The following is a 12,466-nucleotide window of genomic DNA, read 5'->3' as shown; positions in this document are numbered from 1 at the left end:
TTTTGGGCTACCATGTACCAACCAATCTTTGGGTGAGGAGGTCCAGTCAATGTAAGCTTCTCTTATTCTTGTATTACTCCTCTTTCCCAGGAAGATATTTCTCTGAGACTTTCCAGAAGAGAGGAGACCTGAAATCCTCGGAATCTTCCTATTTGGTTAACGAGATCATCGAGGAAGGAAGCTATGGCCAGGTGGCCCGGTGTTAAAACGGCCACCAATCAAAAGGTGGCTTTCCATCATGATAAACGATCGGTTCATGATTTTCGGCTAAGCAAGTGGTATACAAACACATGAATAACTGTCATTTTAATATTGCAAAAAAATATTGCTATATTAATTGACGTATTTGTTTTAACATATGTTGTAATTATATTATGTCACATGTTAGTTATCATTAATAATTTGTTCATGTTATACCACAATGTTAAATATCTTTTATAACCTGCTGTTTATCCTCAGATCGCCAGGTTAATGTGCCTCACAGTTCTGGACCCAGATGGGGGTGGGATCGTGAGATGGATGGATGTCTTCCAACATGGTCCAAAAATCTGTCTGGAGTTTGAGCTCCTGGATAAAAGTCTCAGCAGAAAGAGCTCCACATTCTGCCTTTGAATCAAATCAAGATCATCCTGGAACAGGTGTGGTTGGACTTCAACCTCAACAATATTTACCATTATATTTGACAATTTACGGTTCTCAAAACAGAAGCAGGAAGCAGTGCAGGGGCAGGGATGTTGGATGTGCTGTTCTCCAGCGCATCCAGCACTGAGCATCCACCAACACTGCAACCAATCCGCCGCCGGGTTCTCTTACTCATGAATAGACAATGAAGATATTTCTAGGCCTGATTCAGATCAAGTTCAGAACGACACGGGCTGGTCAGCCGTTGGCCATCGTCTTTGTGTTCAAGTACAACTTATTAGCCCGCACACAGGCGACGATACAGAGGATCATCGTGGGCGATGGTTCAAATTCTGTTGTCAGGCACAGCCGTTGAAACAGATTGAATGATTGAACACTGTAAACATTTATTTGTTGGCACCTGATCTTTTATTCTCATAGAAAAAAACAAACTATTTTTACAGACAGAAAAAATTACAAAAAGCTGCAAGAAACGGATTCCTTTGGAACCATTTTGTTTAAACAAAGATGCTATCTTTGTTTGACAAGGCAACCGCTAAACAAACTGGAATGAGGAGGATCAGGATGTTTGGAGGTTTTAACACCAGTGACGCAGACTGGCTACACAGTGACTGGCCGCCACATCATCAGAAGACTGGGTTGAGAGCATCATAGAGCCTCTGTACGGCCACGTCCACCATCTCCCTGAAGGTCTCGTCGTCGCCACCTTCCTCGAATCCCACCGCCTGCATAGGGTCAAAGGTCAACCTGAGATTAAAACCGAAAATGAACAAACCAGATTAAAACCACATTGGAGGTACCGTCGCTGGTGGAACCAGGGCTATGGACGCTGGTCCCTTGGCACCAAAAATAGACCACGAGTACAATTACAATTCCTATAAGTACTGAGAGGGATATTGAACATCCCAAGCTGGAAGCTCTGAAACGAATGAATCCTCTGATGGTTAGAACAGAGAGGGGATGCGACCCCTTCACCGTCATCCGGTTCCTTTGTCGTCTTTACTTACGCGCGTCACCGGGTCGATGTTGACGGTGCAGCCGTCCACGGTCACGCGCAGCTGTTTGTTCTCAAACTGCACGCAGTCCCCGCCAAACATGTCCCTGAGCGGAGAGGAGGAATGTATGGGGAAATATAATACAATTAGGAAGGAAGAGTAGCGTGGTGGAGGATTAGTTAAAAAATATAAAAGTTAATTTAGTTCTAGATCCCAGAACCAAATATCAGAGCCAAATATCGCTAATTCTCTCAATTTCCTCCAGGGCATGGGGAAAATAAAGTACCTAAAAGATACATCACCCACCTGGGTGATCCAGGGGGTTTAAACAATCCACTACAATGCATGTGAAGTGTGACCATGTCCTGGACCTATCGATACTCTACAAGGGGATGTTTGTTTCAGTGGTCGGTCAGTGTTGCCCAGACTTACTGTAGCATGAGCTCCAGACGCTCCAGAAACACCACTATGTCCACGCCCTCCTTCTTGGCATCAACGACTGTGGACAACCAACAAACACACACTTCCCATCAGAACAGAGATATAGCAAGTTTAGTTTCATTCCGGATCATTACATGGGGCTATGGGTTTAAATCCCGCCCGTTATATTCATTGTTATTTTGATATTAATATTTTGGGCAAAATATGAAGACTAAAATATATCTATGTACCGGAATGATTCAAATAACAAAAAAAATGACATCAATTCAAAATAAATTGAATCATAATAATAAAAATGTTTACAATTTTAAAAAGGATTCCAAATGTGTGCTTTGAAAAATATGGGGATGAGATTTAGAAAACAGAGCATTCGGACTTCATGTTCACTCTTGTGGAAGTCTAGAATACAGAGTTTGTGTGTGTTTGTGTATGTGAGGATCGGGGAACTGACATCTCTGGGCCTTGGGGTTGGACTGGACCTCCAGGATCACCGTGGTTACTGCGTCTGCGTACATGTCGTTGAGCGGGTTGGCCAGCCACTGGAACCAGAAAACACCTTACATTGGGATACTTCATAAACAGTATTTATGAATAGAGCACTTCAACATGGGGTGTGTACACGTGCTGCCTTGGTATGGATGCATGAATGCATGCATGCAATGTGTGCATGTGTGTGCGCAGGCAGCATGTATACCAGAGATGGAAATGAACTTTTTTGCCCACCAGCCACTCATCTTTTTTACCAGCCAATTTTTATACGCTATATATTTTTTTAATATATGCGTACATTTTAAACAATATAATAGTAACAATAGTTAACAAAAAGTGTTTTTCAAACACATCTTTTTTTCCATCAGAAGTGATTTTTACTGTAAGTAGGTTCTACCAAGGAACTGAGTTGAAAACGTTAATAAAACAACATGCATGGCTACACCATCATAACATGTTATTTACATGTGACTATGTTTCCACAGACCTGGTAACTAACGTATGATAGCAAGCATTATTGGCCCTTAACACTAATATTCAGAAAAAACACTGCCTCAAAATGCTATTGGCTTAAGCAATACAAGTAGAGGCATATACTTGAACATAATACCCTGAACTTTTAAACATTGCAAACGTGCAAAAACATAGTTATATATCTATGTGGCATTCAGTCCAATGCTGAAGATATATCTGTGGCATTAGGCCAATGCAGTGGTAAAGTGTGTAAAGTATGACCAAGTGTTTCTTTCTGTTCAATAGTCTAGATAGAACGTTATCAATCCCCTGTAGTAGAAATTTGTTAATGTTTGTCCCAATATAACTAATGGTAAAAAAATAAATACAAAACACGACGGTAACTGAGTAAGTCAAACCGTCCAATCTGAAGGCTCTACTTAACCACTCCCCCTACTCACTTCCACCAATGCAAAGCGAACAGAACTGAGTAGGGGAGGGCGTAGCCAAACTAATTTGGGAACAACCCAGAGAAACGCAACGCAAATTCAATGTGAACATGTATGAGGATTTAATATATTCTTGGACGATTTGGAAATTCCGCAAAACATTTTTTAAATGTGTCTCAAAAAGAGGGCATGTCCGGGCAAAAGAGGACGTCTGGTTACCCTAAGTACGGGAAACACATTTGATTCCTACCTGTTACACTGTTAAATAGCGTCCCAAATTGGTGGGCGCTATCCTGGTAATTTCTCTGCGTGAGAAATACGAAGTGTGGCATTTGAGCGTGTGCATGGGTTGAATTCATGGGGCAAGCCCCAGGAATCTCTCACTTCCGGCTTCCATGAAAGAGAACAAAACTAATTCACACAAAATCGTTCATGCAAATCTAGCATTAAAGGTAAATTTAAGGAAGTTCTCTCCAGTCACGCTGGAAGTAGTTTGCTAGTAGTAGCACTTTAATTCGCAGTGTTTCAGAGAATTCTGAATGCTGTGTCAAAGAATTCTGAGAAATCTGAATGCTGACTAAATTCTCAGAATTCTGACACTGCAAATTATTGCACGCTAGTGAACTACTTTAAAAAAACACAAGCACTTCCACAACTATGCCCATGTTCCTGACTGCTATATACCAAACCTTTTATAGCTCATCTATTTTTCGGCTGGGTAGTGATAGTCGCCCTTAATGCAGATTTAATGTGGGCTCTGATTCTGAATTAATGCCGCTGCTGAACTGTGAATAAATAAAGGGAAATTAAATCTAAAGAAGACACGTGGTTTTGATGTACCGGTGAATTCCAGCTGAAAGTGGAACATTGCTGCCATCATGGGAAATTAATGTAGCCTAGGCCTATTGTAAGTAGCTTTCAATTCCTTGTTCTTTAGTTGAACATATCCCCCACTAGATTCCCCCACCCCCACACAGATTTTGTCCTGTAGAAACCTATATGGTGGAAACCGATACGCCCTCTCAAACACAAAATGTTAAAGTCACTTCTAGGGAAGTAAATCTGTGCCATCGGATTTTGAAAATAAAAAGCCATTGAACTCTAAGCACTGAATATTTATGCAATGAAATAACGTATCTGGATTTGAATTGAACTCCTATTCAGCTTTATTTTTCAATGTTAAAAATTCAAAATCAAATATTCAACGTTATCGTTGGGGAACCAATCACAGAAAGGGGAGGGACGGCAAGACGATGACGACGTCTATTCGACACACCCATCGTCTTCTTCCGAATTGCGTGTGTCTCACGCATGGACATAAGAGCTGTGTTCGAAATCGTTCCCTATGCACTCACTATTCCCTTTATAGTGTTCATGATATAGTGCACTATATAGGGAACGAACAAACGAGAATTCGGACACAACGCTGAACATTTCTAAACGTCATTTGCGTCAGTAAATGCGCCGGGTATTTGTGTGACGCAGACAGATGCGCCCACATCATGTAAACAAAACGGGCACTCACGAGGAAAGCTGGAGGTTGTATTGATGTTGAATGTTACATTTCCTTGTTCAAGTTTTTTTTTTAATTCATTTTGAATGTTACATTTTCTATGTTAAATCCCAAATAAATTGTTGACATTTCTATACGAAAGCTGGAGACTCCATCATTAAATGTATTCGTTTTCGCGGTTATTCAGCTTCTTCTTCTCCTCCGGATAAACGCGACCGCATTGCATTGTGGTCTACGGGAGTAACATGCAGGGTACATCGTATGTACACTCAAATTTGGGGTATTTTAAGTGCACTATATAGTGCATGAAATTAACCACTGAGAATTCGAACACCACTACAAAATGGCGAGCACCCTATATAGTGCACTATAGCCGTGATAAGGAACGATTTCGAAAACAGCTATGGTCTCACGCCGAATGCGTGAGACTTGAGAGCCCTGTTACCGATACATTATCCCTGATGTTGACAGTCGCAATTCAGCAAAAGAGGTGTAGAAGAAGAAGGGGGCCGGATGTTGACAGTAATGGTTGTAGAACTGCAGCGCCATATGACAAATGTATTAAATATGCAAATTAGATCGGACCCGACTGGGAAGTATTACCAGACACAGTGGCGGGTGAAGTGACACAATTCACCCGCCACCGGACAAATCCACCCGCAAATGGCGTGTGGCGGGTGTTAATTTCCCTCCCTGATGTATACGCGCGTGTGCCCCTGCGGACGTCCGCGTGCACACCTGTGTGTTTGCATGCATGTGTGCACCTCACCTCCAGGACCACCATGCCCGACTCATGCACCATGGTGATGCTCTTGAAGATCTTCACGGTGATCTTCTCGGACCCCTCGAGCTGCTCCACGTCTCCTGGAAGGACGACCGGGCACAGAGCAGAGAGGCACACGGCTCACTTCATTCACCGTATGTTCAGCTGGCTCCTAACTCATTCTGAAGGACTGACTATTCTCACTCTCAATTCAAAGGGAGAGAGAGAGTGACAGAGCGAGCAAGAGAGAGAGTGAGAGAGCAAGAGAGAGAGTGAGAGAGACTGACAGAGAGAGAGAAAGAGTGACAGAGCGAGCAAGAGAGAGAGTGAGAGTGACAGAGAGAGAGAGAGTGACAGAGAGAGAGAGTAAGAGAGAGACACAGAGACAGACAGACACAGAGAGAGAGAGAGAGAGAGAGAGAGAGAGAGAGAGAGAGAGAGACACAGAGAGAGAGAGATATCCAGAGTGTGTAAGGGACCTACCGGCTAGACTGCGGAGCTGGCTGACCAGCAGGGAGATGGGGCCTGTGAAGGGGATGGCCTGGGTCTGCTTCACCGTGCCCATGGCCAGCTCTGTGTAGTCTGGAACACACAGGAGGAGGGGGGAGGTAAGCTTCTGGTTATACAGTAACATACAACACGAGGCTCGGTCTGGCTGGGCCACGGCGTTGACACTGCAAGGGTCAGGGGATCCAGTCCAAAGAGGCGTTCAAATCATATCATCAATCAGCATATCTGTGTATCTAAAAATGTATCTGCACACACACACACACACACACACACGAGAGGTCAAGTCAGAGGTACTGACTTGAGAGGTCTGAGGGCGACAGGATGTGGTAGTTGAAGTTGCGTTTCACCAGGATGCCAGACACCCTCTGTCCCTGGATACACTTCTTATCTGCCAGGGATCCCATCACCTGCGGCACAGCATTGTGGGAGTTGGAGTCAGTACCATAGCTATTCCTACATATACTGCATGCATACACATACTTATATTCATTTGAAAACACGGGTTACGTGAGAAATGGTGGATTATTAGTTAGAGTAGCTAACTCTGAACAGAGTTAGCATGCTAATCAGTTAGTTTTAAGCCCCCTATCGTACCTTGGCCAGCTTCTCTCCCCTGAAGTTGAGCGTGACGGCCTCTGTGTTACGGGGGTTGTGGACCTCGATGTGCACGTCCTCGTTGTCCTCGTACTCCCGGATCAGAGCCGCCTTCAGACGGGCCATCTCGTTCTGCTCCCCGTGGACCAGGATCTACGGAGATACACCGGCTCTTACTACCACTTTGTCATTCAGCACAGGCTTTCCTCCAAAGAGACTTAAAAGGTCATTACTTTAAATGCATGTCATTAATGCATGAATTGTTGGGGGTTGGTAAGGGGCCGGGGCCTACCACGTGAGGGGGTTTGAGGGCCCTGATGAACTCGCTGGTCTGCTGGTAGTCTGTGTGGGCGGAGAAGGAGATGTAGTCCACGGACATCTTCAGCTGCAGCTTCTGACCAGACATGGTGGCGATCTCATCCGGCTCGGACATTATGTGCTGCTCAGGGAAAACACCGGGAAGACTCATTAGAGATTATATATAATAACGTTTATTATAAACTCAATGCGCTTGGATACATGGGGAAAAACACCAATGAGGAAAGATCATTACATTAGTAATGTAATGTACTATTATAAAGTTATATTACAAACTCAATAAAGTTTCTAAACCAAACGTCTAGAATATATAGTTTGTCATTGGTAAAACAAATGATGATTAAAATGTCTTTCAATAAATACAGAGGAAGTACAAATGACAGTCACAAGAAGTGCCTAGGTTAACACTTTGTAGTAATTGAGGAGACGCTTTAAGCCAAACGCGACTTCAGATTAGGGAGGTTTCTGGTTCAAGGATGCCTACAGAGGGACTGTGGGTATAGTGGGTACAAACCCACACCCTGGACTACCCTGGGTGCTGGCTGACGGGGCAGGGGCCGTGAGACCCACCTTGGCCAGGGTTCCCTCCACACAGTAACCGGCAATGATGACTCCGTTCCTCTTGTCGGTGCACCAGCTCTCAAACAGCTCCCGGGACAGGCCGCTCTGCATCATACCCGGAGACGCCATCACCACGCTGGGCCCGATGTCGTCGAAGTGGTCCATGCTCTGGAGGTTCAATCGGAATTGTGTTCATTTGTGTTCTGTTGTTCTACGATTGACCCTGTAGTCATTTAGCTGAAGCTTATCTCCAAAGGGAATCATAATGAGAGATCAAGGTTATTACTGAGCAGGGTATTGCACTAGAGGCTAGGCTGCAGACGGGGGAACCCAGTTCTACCCACGGCACTATATACAACGTTCATGTAACCACAAAACTACATTGTTTTTATTTAGATCATTTCAAAAATCGACTCAGCTACTTTTTTTGAACAACAGTTTAAAATAAGTTATTTAAATAATAAAATCAAAACGTCATCAAATGGAATGGCGTAAAGGGTGACCCCTGACCTTGAGGTTGCTGATGTGCTTGAAGACGAAGGGGTTGTTGACGTTGATGGCCTTGCGGATCTTGTCGTTCATGGCGTTGACGTACGTCTGGTACACGGCCATGCACTTCCTGGCCAGGGACGAGGCGTAGTAGATGGGGATGTCGTGGAGCTCCGGGTGGTTCTGCCAGTACTCGTCTGCAAAGACACACACAAACACAGGTAAAGTAAATAACATGCAGACAGTAAACACACAAACTATTTACACAACACACACATACAATAAACATGACACACTACACGCTCACAGGTACTGACGTGCCCCCCCCCCCCCACACACACACACACAAAAATACAGACACACATACACAGTCCTCTCAGTCAGCCTGTTAAGATTCCTAGCACTGCGGGCCTGGAATCCAGATGCTGGGTCAGAGGGGGTCATTCTGAGGGAGCCTCACCCAGAATGAGCAGCAGCTCCTGGGCACGTCCCAGGGCGAACACGGGGATGAGGCAGCGGCCCTCTCTGTTGACGATGTCATGCACTGTGTTGCAGAAGCGGGCCTCGCGCTCCTCCCTCTTCTCATGGATGTGAGTACCATAGGTCGACTCCTGGGGAGAGAGACAAAGACACACAGAGAGAGGGGTACATTCTGAGTTCCATAGGTCGACTCCTGGGGAGAGAGACAAAGGGTGTGTTCGAAACCGCGTACTTGCTTACTACTCCTACTAACTATGACGTCAAATTGAGTAAGCGAGAACTTAGTAAGCGAGTTTAGGTAAGCGAGTAGTATCCGAATGTCTTCTACTTCCGGAAAGATTTTGAGTAAGCATCGCTAGCTTACTAGACGTACTCAACCGCCCCAGAAGGCACTGCGTCTATTCAAAAGAACAGTGGAAGCAATGGCGCTAAACGGGGAGCCGCAGCAGCAGTGCTTTTAATAATTGTTTAATAATTGTTTTAACATATCACCGCAAATCCTTAGGTTGAAGGTGTACTGTGACGTTAAATGTGACGTTTATATGTTTATTTTTAATATTTATTAACGGCGCCCGGCCGGTAGGTTATTGACACGTCATTTGATTCACGTCACCTGAGGTGGTTAAGTAAGGACGGTCTTCTGAACGTCGATTACTCAAATGGATTACTCACTCATTATTTAAGGATTCGAGAAGTAAGCCAAATATTTAGTAGGTAGTAAGCAGTAAGCAAGTAGGCGGTTTCGAACACACCCAAAGACACATAGAGAGAGGGGTACATTCAAGTTTTTATTCTAATTAACGAGGACGAGATTTCTAATTGAATTTGTTCATTTTATTTTCACACACATAAAGCTCTATTCAAGGTATAAAAAAAAAACGATCTACAGTAATGTGTTCTGTGTTCGCCTTTCCCAACAAAACCAGCACAACCCCCATTATATATGAATGAAAACCGAACCAAAGGAAGAAACACATCCCTGGTTAACACCAAAATATAGGGTGTGAGGTCACACATAACAGAGAGCGAGAGAGACAGAGAGAGAGACTTGGAACCTACAGTGATGAGGATGTCTGGTTTGACGCTGGGGATCTCTGCAGCCATAAGATGTCTGTCTTCCTGTCTGGAGAAGTCTCCGGTGTAGAGCAGCTACAGACACACAGGCAGGAGAGAGAGAGAGAGAGTAAGTACTGTAGTCAATGATTTCCAACCAGGGGTACGTGTAGCTGAGTGGGTACGTGAGCAGGTTCAAAGGGGGGGGGGACTTGCTTTGTTATACCTACATCACGTGTTGAAGGTAATACAGGCATAGAGGTAGAAATAGAGGTACACCAAAGCTTCTTCAAAAGTTACGGTTTGGTGTTAATGTAGGGGTACTAGAGCTGTAATGATTGGGTTGAGGGGGTACACAAGACCAAGCGGTTTGGAAACCCTTTATAGTAATGCCGTATCTACTACTTAAAATTGGTCCATTATTTAAAAGGCAGTGGCTATTCGTACGGCGACCGTAAGAATAGCAATTAGGCTATTCGTACGACGCGCCGTAAAAATACTTCATTAGTCTATTTTCACGGCAGGTTATGTTTAGGGTTAGGGTTATGGTTATTACTATAATTAATTACTATAATTACGGTCGGCCCGGTTAGGGTTAGCGCCGAGCAGACTGATAGGTCAAGTGCGGTCACGTGACAAGCTCGGTCGCCGTACGAATAGCCACTGCCTATTTAAAAAGGTAGAGCCAGTTTCCCGCCTTTTTCACCACTGAGCAAACTTGATTTGGAGAGAAATACATCCCTGACGGTGGGATGCCATCTACTTCAAATAAATAAATACACAAAATAACATCTGCCCTTTCATCCATCCACCTATTTCACTCAAGGAGATTAAAAATAACATTACCTTGACGCCAGCGATCTCGATCATGAACATGGCCGCCCCCAGGACGTGCCCGGCGTGGTAGCACCAGAACTTGATGCCGGCCACCTCCTTCACCTCGTGGAAGTTGATGGTCTCGATCTTCTCCATGCTCTCCTCCAGATCCGTCTCAGTGTACAGCATGTCGTCCGCGGATATGTTGCTAGAGAAGCCGTTTACAACACGTAAATAAGACAGCATGGATACAGCAGACAAACGGGTGCGAATACTTACATACACAGATACATTCATGTAATATAATTGTAACTCATGCGCGGGGCTTTGCTCAGTAATAACAAACTAACAATTCATATTATCGCTATCTAGGATCTTGAAAAACTAACCTTCAAAAAAAGAAAATGTTTACATTTAAAGCTGCACTATAAATAAAATGTGAAGCTTGATACACATGTGCAGCAGACCGGCGTCTGTCTGAGGGCTGTAACCCACCTGACTTTGACGTAGTCGGACAACAGCCAGCGGTAGATGGCCTTGGTGGCGTGGGTCATGAAGGTCCGCCCCTTGAAGCTGGTCTTCTGGAGGAACCATGGCAACGCCCCGCAGTGGTCCAGGTGGAAACTGACGGAGAGAGCGAGATCAGTGGTGTCCTTTTCATGTATTACATTCCTAGGTGATTGTGGCACAATCACATTCCTAGGTGATTGTGGCATATTGTGGCATATTCTTGGGCATATTTTTGCATGTGCTTTGGTCATTTAATTTCCCATAGCAATAAAGCCCTTTGAACACAAAATTAAATGAGTGCATGAGACATGATCTATTAATCTCTCTCTCTATGATTATAATGGCAAACTCACTGGCTGATCAGCAGCAGGTCTATTTCCGCAGGATCGATCAGATCAATGTATGGGAGAGCGTCCATCCCTTCCAGCCCAGGGTGGATCCCACAGTCCAACTGAACACAAACATACACAAGTTAACACATATGTTTACACAAATAAACAGCGGTCAAGTTAACATATACACATACAGTTCAATACGTGTTAGCGATTAGGTTGGTGCAAACAAAAGAAGGTTAGGTTCATAGTAAGAACACACGGTTACTCTGCCTAGCCCCGCGCGACATAGTTCATTCGGAGACAAACATCGTCGCTAGCCGAAGAGTATAAACAGTAAACATTACCATGATCTTTCGTCCTTTAAACTCCACGATGATGCAGGACCGTCCTACCTCCTGGCCAGCTCCCCTGGAACACCAAACAACGAAATGTCAATACAGTAACACATTTAGTCCACTATGAAACAACTTACACACTACAGACGATACTGTGTGCATAGGGGAAGTAGAAACATTGGTGAAGGAGGGTATGGAGTAACGGGCATTAGCAGCAATGTTGATAAGTCTATATTTTAACTTGTTCTTGAGTTAGTATACTCACAATGGCCGGATGAGGAGTTGGTCACTTTCCTCAGCAGGAACCGTTACATCCGATTTACGTTTCGCTGCCATCTTATCTCCGATTTAATGTTTTATAATAAAGGCTTACTTTTTCATTAGACACGGCTTAATTTAACTTAGTTTATTATAGCAAATACACGCACGCAAACTGCACCGCCGCTTTGGAGTGCTTGTTAACTGCGTCAGTTCCGGTCCATGCGGAATGTTCGCCGTGTATACAAAGTTGTGAACGAACGTTCCGGTGCTTGTGATGTGTAAATATTTAAATCGCTTGACTGACCAATGGCTGTATTATGCCTAATGGACTCCCAAATAACTAGCTTCCTTAGCCAAGCATACTTCTACACCTGCAACGATACATTTAAATTCAAGAAATTAAGTAATATCTAAATATATTACAGAATCTTGGCAAACACAAGTAAAATACACACAGAA

The 12,466-nt window shown here is 44.1% G+C and overlaps 1 protein-coding gene and 1 long non-coding RNA gene across 3 annotated transcripts; one reads left to right on the top strand and one right to left on the bottom strand.

Moving 5' to 3' along the window:
- The first annotated feature begins 28 nt into the window (after positions 1-28).
- LOC115534520 (uncharacterized) lies at positions 29-1,270 on the top strand. Its single transcript, XR_003974331.1, has 2 exons — positions 29-225; positions 460-1,270. It is a non-coding gene; the product is annotated as an uncharacterized LOC115534520 (long non-coding RNA).
- Positions 1,028-12,239, bottom strand: cpsf3 (cleavage and polyadenylation specific factor 3). Of its 2 annotated transcripts, XM_030345560.1 has the most exons (19): positions 12,012-12,239; positions 11,756-11,819; positions 11,430-11,527; positions 11,062-11,190; positions 10,597-10,774; positions 9,757-9,846; positions 8,875-8,890; positions 8,678-8,812; positions 8,239-8,414; positions 7,738-7,896; positions 7,142-7,288; positions 6,850-7,002; positions 6,554-6,662; positions 6,229-6,327; positions 5,752-5,846; positions 2,530-2,617; positions 2,070-2,136; positions 1,650-1,743; positions 1,028-1,367 (listed from the first exon to the last, which is right to left on the bottom strand). In XM_030345560.1, exons 1-19 carry the CDS (start codon positions 12,080-12,082, stop codon positions 1,269-1,271), a joined length of 2,067 nt encoding a protein of 688 aa, XP_030201420.1. In that variant the 5' UTR covers positions 12,083-12,239; the 3' UTR covers positions 1,028-1,268. The 2 variants fall into 2 exon arrangements, with proteins under 2 accessions (XP_030201420.1, XP_030201421.1); XM_030345561.1 differs by lacking the exon at positions 8,875-8,890 and having other exon boundaries at positions 8,678-8,828.
- Positions 12,240-12,466: the final 227 nt, after the last annotated feature.

The sequence above is a fragment of the Gadus morhua genome, chromosome 21 (assembly GCF_902167405.1).
Source record: "Gadus morhua chromosome 21, gadMor3.0, whole genome shotgun sequence".
NCBI classification, from domain to species: domain Eukaryota; kingdom Metazoa; phylum Chordata; class Actinopteri; order Gadiformes; family Gadidae; genus Gadus; species Gadus morhua.
The sequence above is the reverse complement of the archived record's forward strand: the minus strand, read 5'-3'. Positions and strand labels throughout refer to the sequence as shown.